The sequence below is a fragment of the Scardinius erythrophthalmus genome (genome assembly GCF_964197995.2).
Source record: "Scardinius erythrophthalmus genome assembly, chromosome: 6".
NCBI lineage: Eukaryota > Metazoa > Chordata > Actinopteri > Cypriniformes > Leuciscidae > Scardinius > Scardinius erythrophthalmus.
Genome location: NC_138226.1, coordinates 29,022,835 through 29,046,036, shown reverse-complemented (window position 1 = coordinate 29,046,036; position 23,202 = coordinate 29,022,835). Strand labels below are relative to the sequence as shown.

The following is a 23,202-nucleotide window of genomic DNA, read 5'->3' as shown; positions in this document are numbered from 1 at the left end:
CACATTTTACCAAACTCATTCTTGTCCCTTTTCCCCATCACATATCATCTTGTATTAGCATTTAATTTAAATAAAAAAATGAATCCAAAAGTGGAAATAAAGTGCCTAACGGGTATTTAATAGTGGGAATAAAGTGAAGAGTTTGGTTCCAAACGCGAGTTCCTGCAAAAATCAGTATTGTATAGGGTCGGTATTGAAAAGTCCATTTTTAATTTACGTAAAATGCGATATCCGCTGAGTTATTCTGTCATGTTTTTTCCCTTTCTTTCCAAACTGCGACAAACGCCAGTCTCCTTTCTCTGCAGAATGCAATAAATCCGCTCAACCAATCACAGCGCACCATTCCACACATTGTAAACAGAAACGGCGCCGCTTTGAATACACCCGGCATCCTAGTTTTCCTTATCTACTTTGTACTTTTTGATCAACAGACAAAAAAATTATTAAATTTGATGGCATTGATGAGCCTGTGGTGGTTTCTGCGGTAGGGAAGAAACGTAAGCCATTGAAATCTAATAATTTACGTGAGGAGATTAAGAAGATGAGGCGGGAGGAGGAAAAATGCCAGCTGTTGCTTGTTCTCACACGACAGCATCAAACTTCTGTCACGCTGACACGTTGACCTCAGGGGATCTTTTGAAAAACTTTTAATTGTTTTACTCAAAGTCAACGAAAACCGAGCAGGATCAAGCCATTTTACAGCTGATCGCAGTCAAAAAAGTGCAGGAGGTATTTCTTAGCGATGGCTGATTGAATGTATTTTTAGTCCATTAGGCTATGTGCCTGTATATAAGATTAGTATTGGCTGAGTTCAGAGGCTGTCATATGTGTGGATCAACTGACTTTGTTGTGTATTTTCAACAGTTTCAATATTAAAAATAACTTTTATATTGATTCAATGGATTAATTGCATTTTGAAAAAAAAAGTGTCATGAATTTATTGCATTTTGGTGAAAAAATATTGGTTTTGGTTTTTTTAATAAATCTTTGAAAATCAAAATCTGTATTTGAATTTTTTATGTTATTATAACCTAAAGATGCTATGTGAAAGCTTTAAACAGAATAAAGTGGTTTTCATCTTGCCACTTTCTTGGTAAAGAAAACACATTTTTACTCAAATTAATCCAAATGGTAAGTGGTAGGGTTGGGAATAGTCTCGCGTAGCCAGACCTTCAGACTGACGGCTGAAGGTCTGGAATTCATAGCAGCTTTCTTTGGCAAAGGCCCGCCCATAAGGCCGTTTGACCGACATGTCAAACAACCAATTACAGTTCGTTTCATTCAGCGTCACGTTTCGGAGCGTGGAAATGTCCCCACAACAACAGACCGGCGTGCAACAAGTCAGTCAGCATAGAAAATCAAAGAAGGAGAAGAAAACAAGCAGTAAGTCATTGATCTGTTCGTGCACGTATAACAACAATGGCGTCTGCATTACCACATCTGATCAAATCATAGTCACTCCATGTAAACACAACAGTTTTTCTTCCGCAATCACACGTCTGCGCTTTGTTTCCCGGTGGACCGAAAATAAACGAGACACTCGCGCCCCCCGGAAATCCGATAAAATTCAACCAATCAGATGATGACTTCGACATTCCTGAAGCGTTTCCAGTTAAGTCTACCATTTGCATCAGACGTTTAGCCAACGTTCCGTGGGCGTGACGTCTGAGGCTGAGACTAGGTTGGGAATCGAAAATCGATTCCAATTTTGGAATCGGATACTTAAGTTCAGGAATTAGATACATGTTATAAAATATTTTTTTTGATTCTTCTTATCGAATCCTTTGTGTGCACTTTAATATGATTAACATTTACATTTAATATGACATTTCAAGCGCAAGAAGACCCGCGCACTGTTTTCTGTGCTGTGCACACATCCAAAACAACATGCACAGAATGCTTCCTTTCATACAGAATAGTGCGCTATACTGAACAACAGAGTTCTCTTCCGTATCTTTTTAAACTTGAAGGGGCAAATACACACAAAAATATGTCAAAATATCCTCGTAAACACAGTCACTTAAGTGAACAAAAACAGTTGACAAAGAAAACAAATGTGTAACAGTATATTGAACCCATGCAGCTCTTAAAGTGACAGCAGCCTAATATTCCTGCTGTCATCTCTATAATAACGTTAATCAAACAACAAAAGACAAATAGAAAATTCACTCTCTGTTCTTGACTGAATAACTTTTGTAACTACATTTGTAATGTATATTTTATTTATAAAGTGCAGTGTTATTTTACATTTGATCTACAATCTACATTGTTAAAAGCGCTATATAAATGAAGATGACTTGACTTGACTTGATCTCAGTTTCTGTACCCAAATACCTAAAAAGTGTATCTCAAGTGTATCTTTGTTCAGTTTTTTTTATTTGTGTGATTGCTAATTTGTTTTTTGGTTATTTTTTAACTACTGAGAGTTTACTTGTCTTTAAAGCTGCAGTCCGTAACTTTTTTGGGTTAAAAATTATAGTACATAAGTACATAACCAGCCAGTGTTCAAAACTCTCTGCTTGCCTTAGCTCGATTCAAAACGGTAAGCTTGTTTAAAAATAATGTTTTTAATTCCAGTGGTACTGGTGGATTTCCGCTGGATATTCGAGCATGTCTTTGCGTCATTACGTCACATCTGTACACATAAAGAAGGAGTCTCGGCTAGTAGACTATGTTGCGTGTGAGGATGTTGGAGGTGGAGATTTATAGCCTTTTCTCACAGCACTTGATATAATTAAACTTATCAATTTGAAGGCGGATCCAGAAAGGTTCAAACGACAATCACCAGTGACAACTGGTGATTCACCTGTTGTAAAATGCAAAAGACCGGAGTGGCTAGAGTGGCTTATGGGATCAAATTCCCGCCAAATATATAGCGGTCGCGTAAAAAAAATAATAAGCGTGAATCAAAAATTTAAAAACACATGTAAAAATATATTGCACAAACTGAAAAAAAGAATGCAAAATGATCAGAATAGCAAACAACGTGGTCACGGATCAAAATATAATAAGCGTGAATAAAGAAATAACAAGCATGAATAAAAACTTTAAACACATTAAAAGTTATTTTGCACAAAACTTAAAGGTACCGTATGTAGGATTGTGGACAAAACTGGTACTGCAATCACTTTAAAAATACTGTAGAGCCGTGTATCCCCTCCCCCTCCCCCCTGACTCGAGGTTGCCAGATAAGCTGCAGGATTCAGCAGAAACGTAGGCTGCTTCAATGAGCTTCCACTGGCAAGTGATGACGAGACGTACACAGTAAGTTTTTTTTTTCTGTAAATTGTGTTTATGCTTTATGAGAGATATTTTGATGAGTAATTACTTATTTTAAAAAATTACTAATTGTTGAGGTGCTGGGGCCATAATAGCTGAAGAGATAAGCGTTTTTGATTTGATATTTAATTTGATTTGATTTCTTTATTTTGAACATATAAATACAATTACAATTCAAAAAAAATCTGAGAAAAAAAAAAGGATAATAGTAAAAGAAAACAAAAAAACATATAGACTTAAACAACAAAATAATACTTCCTTATTTTTCAATACGAAAAAAAAACCTTGATTTACAAGTGCTAAAGTTTTTGTCATAGGCTAAAAACAGAATAAACATTTGCCACAGAAATTATAACACGGGACAAATTCAATATCACCAATGGCTATCACAGGGTTGTTTTCAGTCCCATCAGAAAATATTGTTAGAGTAACTAAATTACATTAGCAATGGTCATACAGGTCAACTTGCAGCATGTGTAACTTAGTCCACGATATACGTGAAGAACGAATGACGAATATTTTTTTCTGAGGTAAAGTTAGGCTTGTCTCAATTACGTTTCAAATTGCCATAATGGTCGTGCTAATGTTTTCATCAGCGTCTCAGCATAATGACAGAGAAACGGGCTCCTATAATGCATTGCAAATGCATACGTCCATGTGAGCTAACGTTACGTTGCTTGAACACGCATAACTTTGTTCGACTGTCATGAATATATGAAATGTCCATTGACATCCAGTACAAGTTAGCCAAGCATAGATGAATCTTACCTGTCTAGGAGAAAATTAGCAACGTTGGCGTCTGTGTTCAAATTCTTCTCCGTTTTCAGCCGTCTCCATCTTTCAAAAGCATCTCCTATACAAATTCTGGTTTTATTTCGGACTTTGTCACAACGAATTTCTGAATTATAACGAGGTCTTTTTGATTTAGTAACGTTAGACATTTTTATCCGACTAGAGTTAGGGTAGGTTAGGTTAGAGCAGAGCTGGCAACCCGGATCCCGAAACACTACTGACTTCGTGATTGGTAGATAGGTGGAGGGAGGCGCTCAGGCCAAAACACAAAATGACAACATCAACATCAGTTGAGGGCTGCAAGTCCACTTTTTCAATGACAATATCCTAGCCATACTACTGTTGTCAGTGATATAAGTATTTGAAATGAACATGATTTCTTAATGTCTAGTGACACATCAGGGCCATTTTATGATTAATTGAAATAGATTTCTTACATACAGCTCCTTTAAACTTATGGTCATGCTTTGTTAAAAAGTATGGTTTTATTACTGTGTACTTTGTGCTTTCTTGCATTTTCTGCTCATATTTTACTCTTTTGTACGCTTGTGATGTTTTTCTCTTCGCTCTTCTTTCTATGTTCTGCGCTTGCTCTTGCTTGTTATTTCTTTATTCACGCTTATTATATTTTGATCCGTGACCACGTTGTTTGCTATTCTGATCATTTTGCATTCTTTTTTTCAGTTTGTGCAATATATTTTTACATGTGTTTTTAAATTTTTGATTCACGCTTATTATTTTTTTATACGCGACCGCTATATATTTGGCGGGAATTTGATCCCATAGTGGCTAACCCATACTTCCAAAAAGTAGAATCTGTGATTCCGAATGACAGTATCCACACCGACGTAAAGTTGATAATTCTGCGAATAACTGCAATTGCAGATTTTGAACAGAAATGGCGAAAAAGAGGAAAAACTACAGACTGTAGCTTGAATAATGCTTGAAATTTATATTAGATAGGCTATTGTGCGATAGTTTGCACAATGGCTTGATGAATTGAAGCTCAGCTGCTCATCTGCAGTGATGCGTGCTCCAGTAGCGCCATCATATAAAATTTACAAATGTGGTTTCAAAAACCAGATGCATTTACACTTGTCCAGTTTCATTGAGAATGCAGCACAGACCACCTCCTGAAGTGGTTTGAGCGATCGTATTTAAATCTCGAATGCATTTCGGAGGGCATTTACACCTGGTCTTTTCACGATTGGATAGCTATCCGTTCACAGAAAACGCATGAAGTGGCCAGGTGTAAACAGCCCCTTAGAATATTACGAATCGATAAGCATCTGAATCGATCAGCAGAATTGGAATCAATAAAAATAAAACAATACCCAACCCTAGGGATAGGGGAGGTGATGTCAGTTACAAGTAGCTAATGTCCCAATAAAGCAGCATCCATAATACATACAGCAAAAATATAATCATACACTGAATTTGTAGTTATTATTGCATACTGTTTAATAATACACATTAAATACACTGAGGTGCAAATAGTATCTGCCAATATTTCCACTAAGTATAAATAGCATGAGACATCAGACACTAAGTGTAAATAGCATTAATGCTATTTGCACTTAGTGGAAGGCCGCTGTTTTTTGGTTTTGGATGCACTATCCCTTTAAGCTTCCTACAGTGACCACTTCTGTACTCCACATGAGGTCTGTCTGTAGAGCCTCGGGGCAACAATTACAAACAAATTACCAGTCAACATGAAAAGAGGGAAAGGAGGGGTGATGTGTAAGGAGGACAAACACTATAAGGAATTCAAGTTCAAAAGAATCAAGTCAAAAAGCCACAGAGAGCTACTGTAAGACTGAACAACAAGAACATCCACAGACAGCCATTTAGCAGAGAAACGAGTGCGTTATGTTCCAGAGTGGCCCGCATCTCCATTCACAGTGATCTATGGTGTAGATAAAGTCTTGTCTGGCATACATGTAATAATCAGATAGATGAATGTGAGGCATGATAAACTGGTTATCTGTGAATGAGACAGTAGTGTCTGCAAGCCCCCTTGTTTTGCCCAAAGCCCCTTACTCCCTTACCCCTTATCTTACAGCTGACTGGGTATTTTTAATTCATTCTCCATGAAAGCTGAGCAGGCTAATGCAGCGTATTGTGGAAATGACAGCAGAGGAAGCAGTGAGCTTCAAGGAGTTGTAGAAATGTAGTTTTGCATCTGCAGATGCATTTACTACATGCCTTCTGTTTTCTAATTGATAGTTTATGCTTTTTTTGACATTTAGCAAATAAAATATTTTTTATAATTCTAAAAATGTCCCCCTTCATGTCATGTGTTACGAATTGCTCCAAGGCTTGGGGCTGAAGATCCAAATGCAGCTTTATTGGGACAATCTAGAATCGTAATCCCCATAACAGTCAAAAGGTCAAAACACGGGCAAACAATCCAAACAAGCAACAGGGCAGAAAACACAGGGAAAAAGGGTAAACAAAAACAAAAACAAACAAACACAGGAAACCATGAAGGATAACGCTCAGATTTGAAGTGTAACACAGATACAAGACTTCACAACGAATGAGTGAAAACACTGGGCTTAGTATATAAGAGGAGTCCCAATTCAGAGGCTGCATCCTTCGAATCACACGAAGGTCAGAACAAGCATTGTTAAATTGGACGGACTAGCCTTCAGAGGATTGTTCTTGTTGCCTAGCAACTGTGACAGCTGCCGTTGATGAGTGACCGTAATGTCTGAAAACAAAACCGTGTTCACAAACTGTCTAAAAATTTTCACCAAGGTCCATTTCTATATATAATAAAGAGTATCAACTATATTTAAACACATCTTAGTTAGATATAAGTCAACATTTGAACTGCTTTAAAGTTTTTCTTTTTCTTTTTACACGTATCAGCAATATATTCTGGGATACAAGGCCATGAAGGATCCATCTGTTTAGGGCTGCAGCTATCGATTCTTTTTGTAATCGATTAATCTAGCACTTAATCAATCGATTAATGCATAACGAAAATGACGTGGCTGTAAAATGAAGCATTTGGCTTTTATTTCTCAAAAAAAAAAAAAAAAAAATAGAGGTATTTATTCCAACTCCAACATTTGGCTCCAAAACTAAGCCTATTTATTGCAATTTTTATCCATTTAGTGTTTATAAGTGCCAGTGCCAACAATTATATAACAATACAGTTAAGTCAACTTACTGTAAAACATGTATAACATGTAAAACTATGAATACAAACTTAAATAGTAAAGACCATTTGGCCTTAGTTTTGTCTTCTTAATACAACATTACAAAAAAGGATTGCACCTTCTGCAAATTACCCACCTGAGAACAAAAATAAATGAATATAAAATATCAAGCCAAACAGGTAAACAATGTATACAATTTATAAAAAAAATAAATGTAAATAAAACAATTATAAATAAGAATCAGACTTTTTCAGCTGTAATCTCAAAACAAACATCAAAATGTACTTTTATAAACCCAGCCAATATAATCACAATGAACACATCCAAAATAAAATGCAAAGCGTCTAATTTGTAAACAAAATGATTTACGCACTAAATCCAATTGCTGTGAGGATCGGGATGTGGCGTCTGTTTTGAGAGTTTAAAAATATGCAAATTGGGCTGGAGTGTATGCTGGATTTAATGCGTAAATCATTTTGTTTACAAATTAGACGCTTTGCAGTTGTTATATAAATATTAAAGATTTTATTTTGGATGTGTTCATTTTGATTATATTGGCTGGGTTTATAAAAGTTTATAAAATTGAAAGGATATCTTTGCTTGGTGCATTTGGAAACAAAGCTTGTCTATTTCTAAATGTAATCGCGTGCATTGCTGATGATTATACTGTCCGTGTGTTAAAAAAAAACTTAGATTAAACACAACAGCAACAGACACACCCCAAAGCGGAGACGTTACAGCGTTGCCAGCGTCACTGAGCGGAGTTTTGCCGCCGTAGTGGACACGCACCGTCATGGTGCGTTCACACCAAACGCGAATAGAGCGTCTGGCGCGAGTGATTTCAATGCTAAGGTAATGCAAAGACGTGTTTACTCCCGCCATCGCGCCAACTAAATTCAGAATGTATTACACGCTATGGTGTGCTTCCTGAACACTGAACAATGGTCCGTGTGAAACAATCAGATCCCTGCACATATAGTGCGCGTCATAGGAATTTAACGAGGCTTCTAGGCAGAGTTTTTGCCTCGAGGAATTTTTGTAATCGAGTTAATCGAGTAACTCGATGAATCATTTCAGCCCTACATCTGTTGTATCCTTCTTTCACAGGAAACGAAAGACGCATTTGGAGGTCGCATTTGAAGGAGCCTTTGACAACATGGCAAATTAACAAGACCGCGGCAGCACAAGCACACCCGCCAAAAAACAACCTACAGTCTTACAAACTGAATCCGCAGGGCTGCCAATTCTCACGAATTCACCGTGAGACTCACGCAATCGTCACTTTTTAAACGCTCTCACGCCACACATCCATTTTCTCATGCAGAGAAAAATCGCGAAGCAAAGAGGACACTGACACCGACAGACAAGACAGAGCAGGTTACTATTGCTATGAAACAAATTCTCAGCTCTCAGATTCTGTCGATTTAATTACGAAATTCAAACAATAAACACCGTTTTGGCGCTTGACAGATTGCTGACAGAGTTCAAGTAGCACGTGAACTACTTCACGAGTCTGTTACTCTTTACTACTAGTAGGGCTGGGAAAAAAATCGATTTGATTTAAAAATCGAGTTGGTAGGTCAAATCGATTCATATTTTCAAAAAATCGATTTTTTAGATTTTTTTTCTCCCAATACATACATTTTGCATTCGCCAAATCTTCCTTCAGGGTTTCCGTAGAACGCTCCCTGCGGCGCAGCCCTCGATGCTTCACGACATCACGACAAAAAGACTAGCATGTTTAATGTTTTAACGGTCCTCCACGATGACGACGGCGCGCGCGCGAGTGAGTGAGTGAGGGAGAGTGAGTGAGAGTGTGTGTTCGCGAGTGAGTGAGCGAGTGAGTGTGTGTGACTGTGCGCGAGAGTGTGTGTGAGTGTGTGTGTGTGTGTGTGTGTGTGTGTGTGTGTGTGTGTGTGTGTGTGTGTGTGTGTGTGTGTGTGTGAGTGAGTGAGTGAGTGAGAGAGTGAGTGAGTGAGTGAGAGAGAGAGAGAGAGAGAGAGAGAGAGAGAGAGAGAGAGAGAGAGAGAGAGAGAGAGAGAGAGAGAGAGAGAGAGAGAGAGAGAGAGAGAGAGAGAGAGAGAGAGAGAGAGTGTGTATGTGCGAGTGAGTGAGTGTGTGTGTGTGTGTGTGCAGGCTATGTGAGTGACCTTGTGTAGCCTATATGTGCGAGTGAATGAGTGTGTGAGACGGCTCGCGATGACTGGTCGTAAAACAATGTGTAGTCTGACATGTTTCTTGTCCACGACATGACAAGATTTTTAGGAGTCAAAATCGTGTAATCTGACAGTGACTATCGTAACAGACAAAAAAATCGTGTAATCTGAACCAGGCAAGAGTTACTTCAGGATTTTTTGTTGTTTTATTAGCTCAATCCAAATACAGTATAAATAATTTGGATGTTTAACAATCTTTGTTGCACACTGACTGCACAGTGACTTTTCAGTTAGAGAAAGGGTTTGCCTTTGCAATTTTATGTTGATGCACTTTAATTAAATACAATAAATATATATTTTTAAAATATATTTACAGTTCACAGTTATTTTGTTTTAAATGGGGGGAGAAAAATCGAATCGAATCGTAAATCGAGTTTTTTATAAAAAAAAAATCGCAGATTTTTTTAGGGGAAAAAAATCGCCCAGCTCTAACTACTAGGCTAAATAAACACGAATGAATTTGAAAAATACAGTTCAACTTACCGAAATGAAATAAAATCGATCAATCTGTGTTTTTCAACTGCGGAAAGAGGTTTATAATAACAGCTGGAGAACAATATGTCACGAAACATAACATTTTACCTCTGGAAAGCTCTGAAAGCAATAATAAAAACAGTAGCATACCAGTCATTGTACCATGTAAACATTGTAAAATGTTTTCACTAAACTTAATACAATTCTGTTTAGTTACCAAATGTTTTGACAATCACAATACACTTTATACCAGGAGTGCCCAATCCTGCTCCTGGCGATCGACTGTCCTGCACAGTTCATCTACAACCCTAATCAAACACACCTGAAGCAACCAATTAAGGTCTTCAGAGCACGTCAGGATCACTTGAAAATTAAAGGCAGGTGTGTTTGATTAGGGTTGGAGATGAACTGTGCAGGACAGTCGATCGCCAGGAGCAGAATTGGGCACCCCTGCTTTATACAAATCCCAGAAGGGAAAATCAAAACAAAATAAAGTTAAAACTTGTTTTGAATAATTTCTTTGTCGTCTGCAGATTGATTTTAAGTAAGGGAAGAAAAATAAATCGATTTAAATCGTAAATCGTATTTTTTGTGAAAAAATCCGGGTTTTTTTTTTTAGGCCATATCGCCCCAGCCCTACCCTAAAGTTTGCCCTGTCCAGTACTTTTTTGTCTGTTCAACATTTCATGCTGTAATGTTAGGCAGTTTTGATTTATATGCTGTTGAATGTTTGATGTCAGTTCTTCCTCTTCGCTAGCCTGGCTAACGTCAGACCAAGTCTCATTTGAGACTTGGTCTGGGAACCACGTGTTCATTTTCTCGTATTTGAGGCGTGGTTTACGAATGCCCAGAGCCGTTTATTGGGCGCTATGAATGTCTATCAAATGCGCCTGTATGTAGCTCATAGCCAATCGCTTCAATTATACCAGATGACGTATGTAGAGTGACAGAAATTCGACGAGCAAAAAGACGCTGGGTCAAAGATTTATTTGTACACGATGGCGTTTAGCGAATATTACCGTTTGTGCAAGATAAACATGAGGGTAGAAGGTATCGTCGAGTCTGATGCCATGTTGGATCCATAGATATAAACAAACTGCTTCGGTGTCATCACCGTCTTGCTGCTCCCTCCCCGTTCTGTGATTTGTTCCCTTTTTCAGGGGAAAATTTGGTCCATGGTGTCCAGACTGCCTAGCAGCGTAAATAAAATTGCGCTGCGAGCAAGGCAGTATGGGGAAACCCAGGCTACCTCTTCGCTTTTTATTTATTTATTTTTTATTATTGATATGGAGATGCTGTACAATTTAAGAAGATGCATAACAGTGCCCCCTACGATATAACAGTGAAAACATGCAAAAACCCTTCAATGTCGGGGAAGCATTTTGTAATGAATGAAGAAAAATCTCGTAAATGGTGGGGAAAGAGTTAACTATGTTTTCGGTCTGCTGCTTCATACTGAAGTCTACCAATACCCCTTACCTATGGAAAAAAAATACTGTAACTCATGGCATTAAGTGTGTTATTGCTTTGTTCTCAGTAGCTCTACTTAATTACATTTCCCCGTACCACAGTGTTTACTTGGAACTACATTATACCACAGGCAAGTCCCGTAGAAACACTGAGTCACTGGGGCAGGAACATTTAGTTTGCCAAGTGTCCACATGCTCCTCTCAGACATGTAACATGCTCATAGCATTATACTAAAACAAGGATGTTTTCTCTCATGAGATGTTTAAGCATTCTGGATGGGCACACATGCACAAAAAAAAAACACAAGCAATTAAACAATAGAATTATTTAGAATTCAAGTTAATTCATAATGTAGGTCATAATGTAGTAACCAGAGACCAACAGAAATTCACAATTCTGATAAACATGGGGATGAGAAAAAGCCGGAAATTATAAAGTGGTAATAAAAATCATCTTAACATTCTTAGCACAGCTGCAATTTTGAAAGTGACGTAATAAGTTCAGAGTGAATTCCTGCGTACATTTTAATTGACCTTGGCTGTATGTCTTTACTTTGATTAATTAACCATTTGTGATTCACAAAAGCCAACATTTCAAAGACAGGGATAAGATTTAAAGTATAATATGCTAAAAGTATATTATACTTTAAAAGAATATACTTTAGTGCAAACTGCATGTAATGTTTTGCAACACTTAACTTCATGTTAACAGTTAGTAACAGTACTGCATGTGTTAACACATGCAGGGGCCAAATACAGGTGTAAACAGGGTCTAAAAGGTTTTGAGCCAAGCAGCCAGACGGGATATAAACTTTGTTGGCTGGAGACCCAAGTTTGGTTAGAAGACTAAATATGTACCAAGCATAATGTTCTCTCACCATTCCTGGTTTCTAACACGCACTCACTAGCCTGGATGCCAGCCGAACTTAGCGCCGCCCACAACATTTGAGGTCGGGAAGTTCGTTCTGGACTTGATCTGTTGTTGGAGCAACTATGCTCGAACCAGAGCTGTTCGGACCAATCAAATTGTAAGGGCGGGCTTTATACGATGATGGACAGATGATCAACAGTATAGTAATCACCCACGTCACCAAAGAGCGCTTGGGTTGAATTCGTTTACAACAAAGATGACTGCCGCTGGGAATTGAGTTGTGTAGATTCCGCCATCGAGTCTGTTATAGAAGATATCGACAGCACATTAATTTTAAAAGAGGAACAAAGAATCACGATCAAGGCATTTGTCGATCGGAAAGATGAATGAAGAACATACGTCACTTTCTCCGTTGCTCTGATTGGTTGTAGGTCTATCCAGTTGAGTGCAGAGGCATATTCTTTCCTGATTCGGTTGAAACACGCCCCATAATCACAGCCCAATGGAGCAGTATCAGACTCATATTCTGACTAGAATCTGACGACGTCAGGCTACGCACTCACCGCATTCGACGCAGTCTTGCTGTGCTGTCAGAGCAGAAACGAAAACTGCTGCTCTTCGTATGTTTTTCCGTCGTCTCCTTTCGCGTTCATATGTAAATTGCACAAGCTTATTTTGTTTAACAGATTGAAAGAAGTGGTTGAAAGTGGACAGAAGAGACGGATTAAAACACCTGGTGTAAATGAGAATGTGTCTCCCCCAGTTTTTTTCATTTGGCCAAAATCTCATGTTACCAAAGACGAAGTGCCCCACATAATATATAATAAAAGGCGAAAACGCCAAAAATATATATTTTTTAAAAATAAAAAATATATAAATACACTTATGGTATATTGCTTGTATGTTTCGAAGACACTTGTAATGAATTTGTAATGCACTTGTAACACAAATAAAGTACATTTTAATATCACTAATCAAGCATGTAATTAGTCCCTACACAGGCATATATTTAAAGTATACTAAGTACACTTGAAGTTGGTCCAATTTAGTACACAAAAGTACACTAAATACACTTAAAGTTATGCTTTACTACAATTTAATTTAATGGTGTAAACAAGAATGTGTCTCTCTCGTCTACAAGTGATCTGATTGAACTAACACATCTTAATACCAGGAGTAAACTTAGCGTGTCTAGCATTTGTCTGAGTCATAGCTAATACTGTCTTAAATAGTGTGTGCATAGCACTTCGTCTTTGGTAACATGAGATTTTGGCCAAATTAAATTACGTTGATGTTATGTAGACTATCGCTCTTTGTGTTAATTAAAATATATTTCTCGTTATCATTCTGCGTCACGCATCTCATTGTGGATTCAATTACAAGAAACCTGTGACAATCTGAGCTTGATTTTGGTCAAATGTTAGTAACATATAATGACACATGCATGCAAGTGACTCACCATATATAAAGCCGCAATATCAACCTTGACAATGTGGTGTTTAATTATTTAAAAATATCCATGGTTTTTTTTTTTTCATTTCCTGAAAAGTAGGGGTTTTGGAGATACAACCCTAGTGAAAAAAGTATACTTTATTGTATTTGAAATATATTCCCTTTTTCAATAGTGCATTGCAAATGTACTAACAAAAATGGTATTATCTTTAAATATATTAAAAGTATATTACAGTAGCATCATGCTTTTACCTATTTTCACAATACAACTTTTAACACACTTTAAAATAATTATACTTCAGTATATTTTTGAAAAATTTGCATTTTATTAAAAATATAATTTAGGTTCTTTTATTTCATTGATATTATATTGTCTTCAAGTGCAGTTTTAAAAAATACAATTTGAAGTACCCCACCAGTGTACATTCATTATAATGAAGTGCTTTTCTGTTTCACAAGGGTTTACTTTAGTTAGTTTTAGTTTAGGTTTACTTGCATTTCCAGTGGTAAGCTATTTTATTTACATTGTTGAAGATGTCACTTATGGATTTGTCACATTTGGTTAGGACATGGTGTTTTAATACCTAACATTTTAATACCAAGAAGCCTCCAGACAGAGGATTGAATAACTGTTTTTCACATCCTTTGTGATATTTTATAAAAACGTAGTGAATATTTTACTGCTTTGTGTGTGCTGCTCTTTCCCAGCTTTAGGGAAAGTTCACACGACACACAAACTTCATACCAGCCTGGGGTCAAAGGGGTCGCTATTTAACACCGGACATGGGTGGTGCCACTACAACTCATTTGTGGGAACTACCCCTTCAATGTAGGCCAGTATACTGTACAGTCAACTACATAGATTACTCACACAGACATGCACTGTATATCTAAAGAATGTGCATTCATCTAAAAACCTAAACTTCCGAAAAATTTCAAAAGCTCTGCTATCTGCAATGCTACTTCCAGTGTCGCTCGGGCTGAGAGTTCCTCAGCACAGGTCTTCCCCTCGGAACAATTTTACATCCTGCCTTGCTCCCTCTAATCGAACACAATAGATTTTCCCCCAATTGTTTTGCTTTTTTGACGGAGCAGATTATTTTGGCAGGCGATGTAGCAGCGTTTTTCCTGTCCTTATCAACAGTAGACATCTTTTGTGCAGTGCTGGTCCACCTATTCACACTGGTAGAGTGCACACACTTACTTCACGTGCGCTCTTATTCTCGTGCACAACTTCAGGAACCACCCAGTGACCACATCCATGTCCTTTTACCTTATATGGTAGAAGGAATTTCCACAGAGGATGTTGATGAATAGCATGCAGTTCATAAATACAGTATTTTTAATGCAGTTATTGCTGTTGCAAATGGGACATTTTTACGTACCAACTTTTTCACTTTTTTTATTTTCTAAACATATGTCAATCAACAAGAGGCAGTAATCAACCCCAAAGGATAAAGATATATCGTAAAATAAATCCCACATATACATCAAACAAAATGTGCTTCCCGACAATGCAAATGTCTCTCTTTCTCAATTTTTTACATCCCATCCCAAAATGTTATTCTTCAAGCTAGTGTTGTAGTTCTCAAGAGTGGTTTTGGTGTCAAGACCATTATGGTCTTGTCTCAGTCTCGACTGCATTTGTACTCGTTCTTGTCTCGGGGGTAGAACCGGTACTCTGAACAGAGCCGCACTGCCTGCCAGACACCAGGATACGCACAGTTTGATTTTAGACTGTTTATAGTCAGGCAAACAACAAGTAGCAGCTTTACGTCATTGTTTGTTCGTTAAGTCTGTGGAAACATGAGGCCAGGCTCAAGTTCACCTGGCTGAGAACGTGAACTATTCTGGGGTGCGTTTCCCATACAACGGTGTAACACGCTGGTTCACTACCATAGATGCATCATTGAAGAAATCAACTCGATAGTCACGACGTTTTCCCGAAACCGTACTGTCGCAAATTGGTCGTTTAACCACGTTGGTTAATGATGTCATGCACGTGGTGGAGTAATAACTTTCTTTAATGAATCTGTTTGAGATCTAATTAATGCTAGATGTTTTGCTATAAATTACGAACATGGCATCTGATGACTATTTCAAAATTTTCTCTCATTTTGCTTTATTTACAGATTCAATCATAGGCTCGTTCTTACGTGGTAGAGCACGTTCGCACATGCGCACAAAAACAGTGCTTTAAATCTCTTGACAAACTAAAGACGTAAAATGACATTTGTAAATATTCTAAATAAAAGATACAGATTGCACTGAATGTCAGCTTGCATATTTTGCTCAAGATAAGGATTTATTAAGTCCACATGCCATACAAACAAGAAACTATGCTTCTAACCACAGGCCGAGAGCTGTCGTTCCAACCACACAACTTTGCGATGCTGTTTGCGAATGTTGGTTAGAACGATGGTTTTGGGAAACACAGACTCGTTGAACTATGCTGATAACGACGGAACTTGCGACCATAGTTGGCTAACGATGCTTTTGGGAAAAGGACCCCTGGTGGAAAAGAGCTACTTTATGTCAAGACCGGTCAAGACCACAACTGCAGGGATATCACTGAATTGCCGGTGCATTGCCTGCTTTATTTGTTAACAATATTACTGTGATTGAATTTAAATCTTCCTGCTTCAAATACAATCAATAACTTATTTCTAATTTGATTTAATGTTGTACCAGTTCAGAAATCAATGAGGGGTTGGGTCAAATAATGTCACCAAAATTAATACAAAAATGGCTACAAAATTCAAGATATGATTGCAAAAAAAGTACTTGTATGAGATCTTGATTTTTATATTATAACATGAGATATAAATAAGAAAATTGGTAACATCTCTTTATAGTGTCTTATTGTATTATTGATTAAATATAATAAATTTCTCAGGCAGTAAATTATGTTTAGTTGGATTTGTAGATAGATTTAAGGAGTGCTGGTCTGGTCTTGGTCTTGTCTTGGTCTCAACAGACACTGGTCTCGGTCTTGACTTGGTCTCAGTTTGGGTGGTATTGACTATAACACTATCTGAAGCATTTTCAACAGACCAAAGTTGTGAAATAAAGTGCTGAATCTCCATGACAACACTATATAGCCATAAAACATACTTAAGTGTATTAAATGCAGTGACATAGTTTAAACTACCTTTCAAAAGACAGGCCTGAGCATTGGTATATCAATATATCATATATTCATGTACAACCAGTCCCATTTGTACTTGCACCAACAATATTTACCAGCTGGCCTCCGTTACACATTTAATTAATCCAGCCCTCTCTCTCTCTCTCTCTCTCTCTCAAAAAAAAGGGTCACTTTTGGATAAAAATTGTGTATTTGGTCTTGGATTGCAAAAAGGCTCAAAATCAGAGACTAAATGTATATGGGTATGACCATGTTATATTTAGGTTCTCTAATCTCTAATGTTCTTCATCATGCACCAAACAGTCTTTACTGTCTAAGTGAGCCACCTACATTGACCATGCCCTGTAGGCCGGATCATTGCCTGTCTAAAATTAGCTTGGCCTGAAACCTGAAATCACTACACTCCTTGTCCCAGTATAATGCAGAGCCTCAGCCTACTGCTGTCACAAGTTTTTGATCAGGGAGGCAAAAAATCTGATAAAGCTTTAGACAAGGAGGTTTATTCTTCTTCTATTAAGGGAAATCAGTTTAACTGAAGAAAAAAAAACATACTTGATATTGATTCATTTTGGTAGAGAGGGAGTTCTTGGCAGAAACACATCACAGGATCCTGGGCAAAACTGACTGACCTCTCATAAACCAAAAGGGCATTTGAATAATGCAAAACATTATACATGTTTAGCCTATACCATATAAACACTTAAATATATAAATGTTGACAAGTCAAATGAGTAAAAGCATATACTTTTATACTTTCTTCCAAAGGTTTTGTTGCTGCTTTCTATATTCCCATAGTTGTGCCATGTAAAACTTGTGAAAAAAGTGAAAATAGATTTTTTTCTGAAAGAAAACCTTCCAATGACTGCACATAAAGATCTCTTTAGGGGCAAATTGCCATATCAGCACTTAGACTACTGTTCAAAATGAACATTTGTATCAGCACACAACCTTGGAATGGACCAAATTGAAACTATTGAGAGCAAACTAAAGTAGAACATGAGAATGACTGAACGACTGTAAACTTGACTTTTCAATATAACATTTAACTGAAAAGTAGGAATTGACATGTTCCAGCGACGTCAGTGTAGATTTGAGATGCTATTAGAAAACCGCCTTACACAGTAAAAAAACAAGGTGCCAAGGTGCATACCACAGCTAGATCTAGAGCTAAAAGAATGAGATTACAGATGAAGGAGCTTTTACAGGCGGCTGGCAAACGATCAGCTCTTTTGAACTTGCTGCTGGTGATGTGCGTGGCCAGAAACACATATCAGCATGAGGATCAGGAAAATAAATATCCTCAAACTGTAAGAGGAGTTCACACATTCATCATAACACATGCAGAGACTGTTGTCCAATGGTAAAGCTTATACTATTATGTCCATTGGTGGTTATCAATCTGTGCAAAACATAACAAATAATTATGATGATAACTTACTGAATAACCTAGGCATGATGACAGCAAAATAATACACCACTCATCTAAGTAGCCACTTAATTTAAATGACAATTTCATGCAGAATATCCCTTCATTGCAATAACGACACAAAGTTAAATTCTGCATGAAATAAACATTCGCTCTATTTATTTTCTAAATGCTTGTTATATATCTTGCTGTGGACAATTAATCTGTCCATCCATCCATTTTAATATCCAAGCAACAACTGATGCATGGAACCAAATCCTGCCCTATTTTCTTTTTTCTTTTTCAATAATCCATCACTCTTGGATGTATGACACAAATACAGAAGAAAATTTATGTCGCAACTTCCATTTCATCACAACTTTAAATCTGTTTCTACTTCCTTTTCATCGCAACTTTAAATCTGTTACTACTTCCGTTTCATCGCAACTTTAAATCTTTCTACTTCTATTTCATCTCAACTTTAAATTTGTTGTTACTTCCGTTTCATCGCAACTTTAAATCTTTCTACTTCCATTTCATCACAACTTTAAATTTGTTGTTACTTCCGTTTCATCGCAACTTTAAATCTGTTACTACTTCCGTTTCATCGCAACTTTAAATTTGTTGTTACTTCCGTTTCATCGCAACTTTAAATCTTTCTACTTCCATTTCATCACAACTTTAAATCTGTTGCTACTTCCTTTTCATCGCAACTTTAAATATGTTACTACTTCCATTTCATCGCAACTTTAAATCTTTCTACTTCCATTTCATCGCAAATTTAAATTTGTTGTTACTTCCTTTTCATCGCAACTTTAAATCTGTTACTACTTCCGTTTCATCGCAACTTTAAATCTTTCTACTTCCATTTCATCGCAACTTTAAATTTGTTGTTACTTCCGTTTCATCGCAACTTTAAATCTTTCTACTTCCATTTCATTGCAACTTTAAATTTGTTGTTACTTCCGTTTCATCGCAACTTTAAATCTGTTACTACTTCCGTTTCATCGCAACTTTAAATCTTTCTACTTCTATTTCATCTCAACTTTAAATTTGTTGTTACTTCCGTTTCATCGCAACTTTAAATCTGTTGCTACTTCCGTTTCACAACTTTAAATCTATTCACTTCCCTTTCATCGCAACTTTAAATCTTTTGCTACTTCCGTTTCATCACACCTTTTTATTTAGACAAATATTCGGAAAATAAATACTGAACTGCTAAAAAATAAACATTAAGGACCTTGCGTTGACAACCCTGTTTTCTTGGAAAGTTGCACTGGAGCATTATGGAGATTCTAGAAAGTCCAGTTCACCCTAAGGCAGCATTGTTCATCTTAAATAGTTTTTCAAATTAACACCAGCAATAGGCTAAGAGACAAAAATGTAAATAAGCAGATGTGTATTTTATACAGTATATGATCACACTACCCCTATCTCATGACCAATTCGTACAAATTTTTACGAGCGATTTACGATCAAGTGTCAGTTTGTGAGTATTAAAACATAATCACTCACAGACTCTGAACACATTTTCCTCATTAACTTCAGGCCAGTGTCTAATCTCTCACTATGGGATACCAGTTAGTTATATTACCACTAACAACCACACCTAATTGATGTGGGACTGATCTGAAACGGTCACATTTCAGCCTTATAAGGAATGGGCAAAATGGGTAAAAGTGGCTTTTAAAAAACATGCTTTCAATTAAAGGAACATGCACACTGCAAGGATCTGTAAATGGTTTAACATTTGTGAATTGCACATGAGGAAATTGAAATCCAAACAAGGACACTCCCACTCATCTGAGGGGCTCAGCTCAGCATGTTGCACACAATCTGCACTTAAAGGGATACTCCACTTTAAAATGAAAATTCTGTCATCATATACTCACCCTCATGTTGTTTCAATCCTTTATGAATTTCTTTCTTCTCTGGTCTCATTGACTTCCATAGTAGGAAATAAAGTATACTATGGAAGTCAATGAGACCAGAAACTGTCTGGTTACTGATATTCTTCTAAATATCTTCCTTTCTGTCCAGCAGAAGAAAGAAATTCATAAAGGATTGAAACAACATGAGGATGAGTATATGATGACAGAATTTTCATTTTAAAGTGGAGTATCCCTTTAATCTTGTCCACTCAATATAGTAAAATTAAAAGCACACTTACTGCATTGACCTCTGTTGTAAGGACAAGGACTGCAAGACACAACAGAAAACACCTGCAATATGAAAAAAACGTGAATTAATAAATGTGCAAAGGGAAAACAGATGCTTCTAAAACACAAAACAAAACAACAGACTTTACCTTAATGTGTTACAATGCTTTAGATGGTTCTCACCCTCCATGCGAGCCTGAAAACAGATAAGTCTCTCCTTCTGCTCAATGCCAGTGTCCTGTTACTGCATACTCAATGATCTGACCGTTACAGATGGACTGAAGTTAGTTCTCAATATTTTAAGCATATTGTGTGCATATAAAACACATTAAATGTACTGGTATCTTAGATCTCATGTTCCTTGAAAGATCCAGCTTTAGCCGGTAGGCTATAGTTGTGTTTTGGAACATGGCAACTGCTTTCTAGCTGGCCCAATCTGTCATTAGCTTACAATCAAAAAATAGCTACAAACATAGCTCAAGGTGGTATATAATAGACCAACTAATAAGCATATTAGACGAACTAGAAACCAAGAACATGTTCCAAAAACACAACTACCATTTTGTACTAAATGTGTAAAATAACTTCAAACACTTGGTTTTGTTATTATTTGGTCACTTTTAATGACAACAAAACACATTTAAGCTGAATATGTTTAAGAGTAAGCTATTTCTGTGCATTATTGAATGTGAAGTAACGGCAGAAGTTTACCTCAGATCTCGCATGCGTTCAATCCTGATGCGTTCGCGCTTTCGGAAAGTTAGTTATCTCACCTAAAATCCACCTTTCCAAAGCCGTTTTAAGGGAATTGCTGTTCTCCCAGACTTAAACTTCCCCTTACAATGCTGATATGCGAATGATAGTTGTTCTAAACAGGGTTGTGTTGGTGCGTAGGCTATTGATGGGTGGTCGTGGTAGTAGTCCTGACAGGGGGTGTGGTGGGCTCTTCTTCAAGACATTACTTTCAACAGCAGCCACATAACGTTTCGGGCAAAGATGAAGACAAACGTATTGGTCAGGCTCGGGTAGAAGAGAGGCAAGAATTGCTTGAAACGGAGAAGAATCCGTCATCAGCGTGTCCTTTTGGACATTATTCATAGGTGTGAAGATGCGGCTTCCATGTGTCACTGTTTTTCTTCTCACGGTCTCTTTGAGCATAGACAAGAGCACAGCTAAGGTAAGTCCAACTAGAAAACAAACTTATGCTAACTTAAATGTTTGTTTATTAGTAATGTCGTCGGTTTGGCCATAAGGAGTGCCGTATACGCTCGTGAGGCTTAAGTCGCGCGCAAGTGCGTGTAACTTGCGCGCGACTTGCTTGCGCTCAAGTTCCACTTTAGTTTTCAAATGCGAAAATTTCCATTTGACAAAGTTAAAGGATGGGATATAACTGTATTTAACGGCAATGTTGTCCATAAATAGCACACCAAATCGAGATTACTTATTAGAAACAAGCAGAATGATTATAGCTATGCATGTTCTGATGCTGTAAGTAACCAAACTAATTAGCCAGTCCAGTTTTATCAAATGCATAATGTATATTCATATAGCACGGCAAATGTTTTAACAATAGTCCCCCATCCCCCTTAATTCAATTTTAAAGTACTTCATTGGCATGTTTGTTTAACACAAAATAATGCCAAAACAAATCAAACCAATGTCAGGAAACGAAAAATACAGTACAATATAGGGCTTCAATAATATAAAAAGTAAACAAAAAAAATACACAGCAGTATGCCTTGTGCAATAGAATGGAATAAATATTCAATAAGACATTAATGTACATCAACAACTCCTGCATTTTATATGTTTCTGACAGTTATTTCATTGTTCTACTATAGCTAAAAAAAAAAAAAAAAAAAAATGTTGTCCATGTTGAGTCTACCTTTTTCTTTGCCTATGTGGGAAACCACAGACAGCCTTGGGTTCTCTTTCAATGTGTTGTACACTTGTGCACACTGCTACAGTTAACACAAAAAACTTTTGTGAACTTCTGGACTTTGTTTTCCATTTGTTAAAGTCATTTTGCAACTCATCTGAGAAATCAGTACATTACTTCCACTACACTGTTTACCCAAGATAAAGTATGCAACTTATGCTTTCTCCTGCATGTTAGTTGCATAAGGATCTAGATGCAGTAATCTGAGAGATCTAGCTGGACGTGTTTTTATTGGGGGTGTGGCTGGGGGCGGGGCTCAAGTGGGAAGCACATTCAGGGCAAGGATTCGGGAAATGACAGGTGCCTGGGTGATAAGACCAGGCAAGATGATTGATTGTGTTGTGACAATGATGGGATAAATTCACAAAGCAGTTACATCTGGTGATTTTGTCATATTTCTGAATGCATATAAGGGCACATCTGCTGGATGAATAAACTGCCCTTTGATACTGCAGATATATTTTTAGAAGTATATCTGTATGAAGAATAACTCTATTGATTTCAAAACACAGCCATACAATGCCCCATAGCAGACCATGCGTTACAGCTCTATTCCAATGGAATTGGTTGATGGATTATCACAATACTACAAGCATTAATTTTATATAAAAATTGGTATGTCACATAGCTACAATAAAATTGATTTTTTTTTTTCATATTAAAACTTTATAATTAAGAAACTTTATGACTGATCATTGTCCTTGGCAATAGAGTTCTTACATACAGTAGCTGTGCTGGTTTCATATATTTTAGATTACTGTACAGTGTCTTCTGTATCTCAAACTGTAAAGCATGAAACTAGCAACACATGTGTTGTACTCAGGATGTATT

The 23,202-nt window shown here is 37.1% G+C and overlaps 2 protein-coding genes across 2 annotated transcripts in view; one reads left to right on the top strand and one right to left on the bottom strand.

Moving 5' to 3' along the window:
• col4a2 (collagen, type IV, alpha 2) overlaps positions 1 to 21,400 on the bottom strand; it is a 133,083-nt gene extending 111,683 nt beyond the window's left edge. Inside the window, exons 1-3 of the mRNA XM_081369536.1 lie at positions 21,144 to 21,400; positions 20,582 to 20,692; positions 20,444 to 20,495 (exon numbers count right to left, since the gene is read on the bottom strand). Coding sequence (XP_081225662.1) covers positions 20,444 to 20,495; positions 20,582 to 20,622 — 93 coding nt within the window. The 5' untranslated portion in view covers positions 20,623 to 20,692; positions 21,144 to 21,400. The remainder of the gene's footprint in view (positions 1 to 20,443; positions 20,496 to 20,581; positions 20,693 to 21,143) is intronic.
• A 68-nt stretch (positions 21,401 to 21,468) lies between these two features.
• The window catches only part of col4a1 (collagen, type IV, alpha 1), a 72,827-nt gene continuing 71,093 nt past the window's right edge, over positions 21,469 to 23,202 (top strand). The window contains exon 1 of the mRNA XM_081369538.1: positions 21,469 to 21,609. Coding sequence (XP_081225664.1) covers positions 21,541 to 21,609 — 69 coding nt within the window. The 5' untranslated portion in view covers positions 21,469 to 21,540. The remainder of the gene's footprint in view (positions 21,610 to 23,202) is intronic.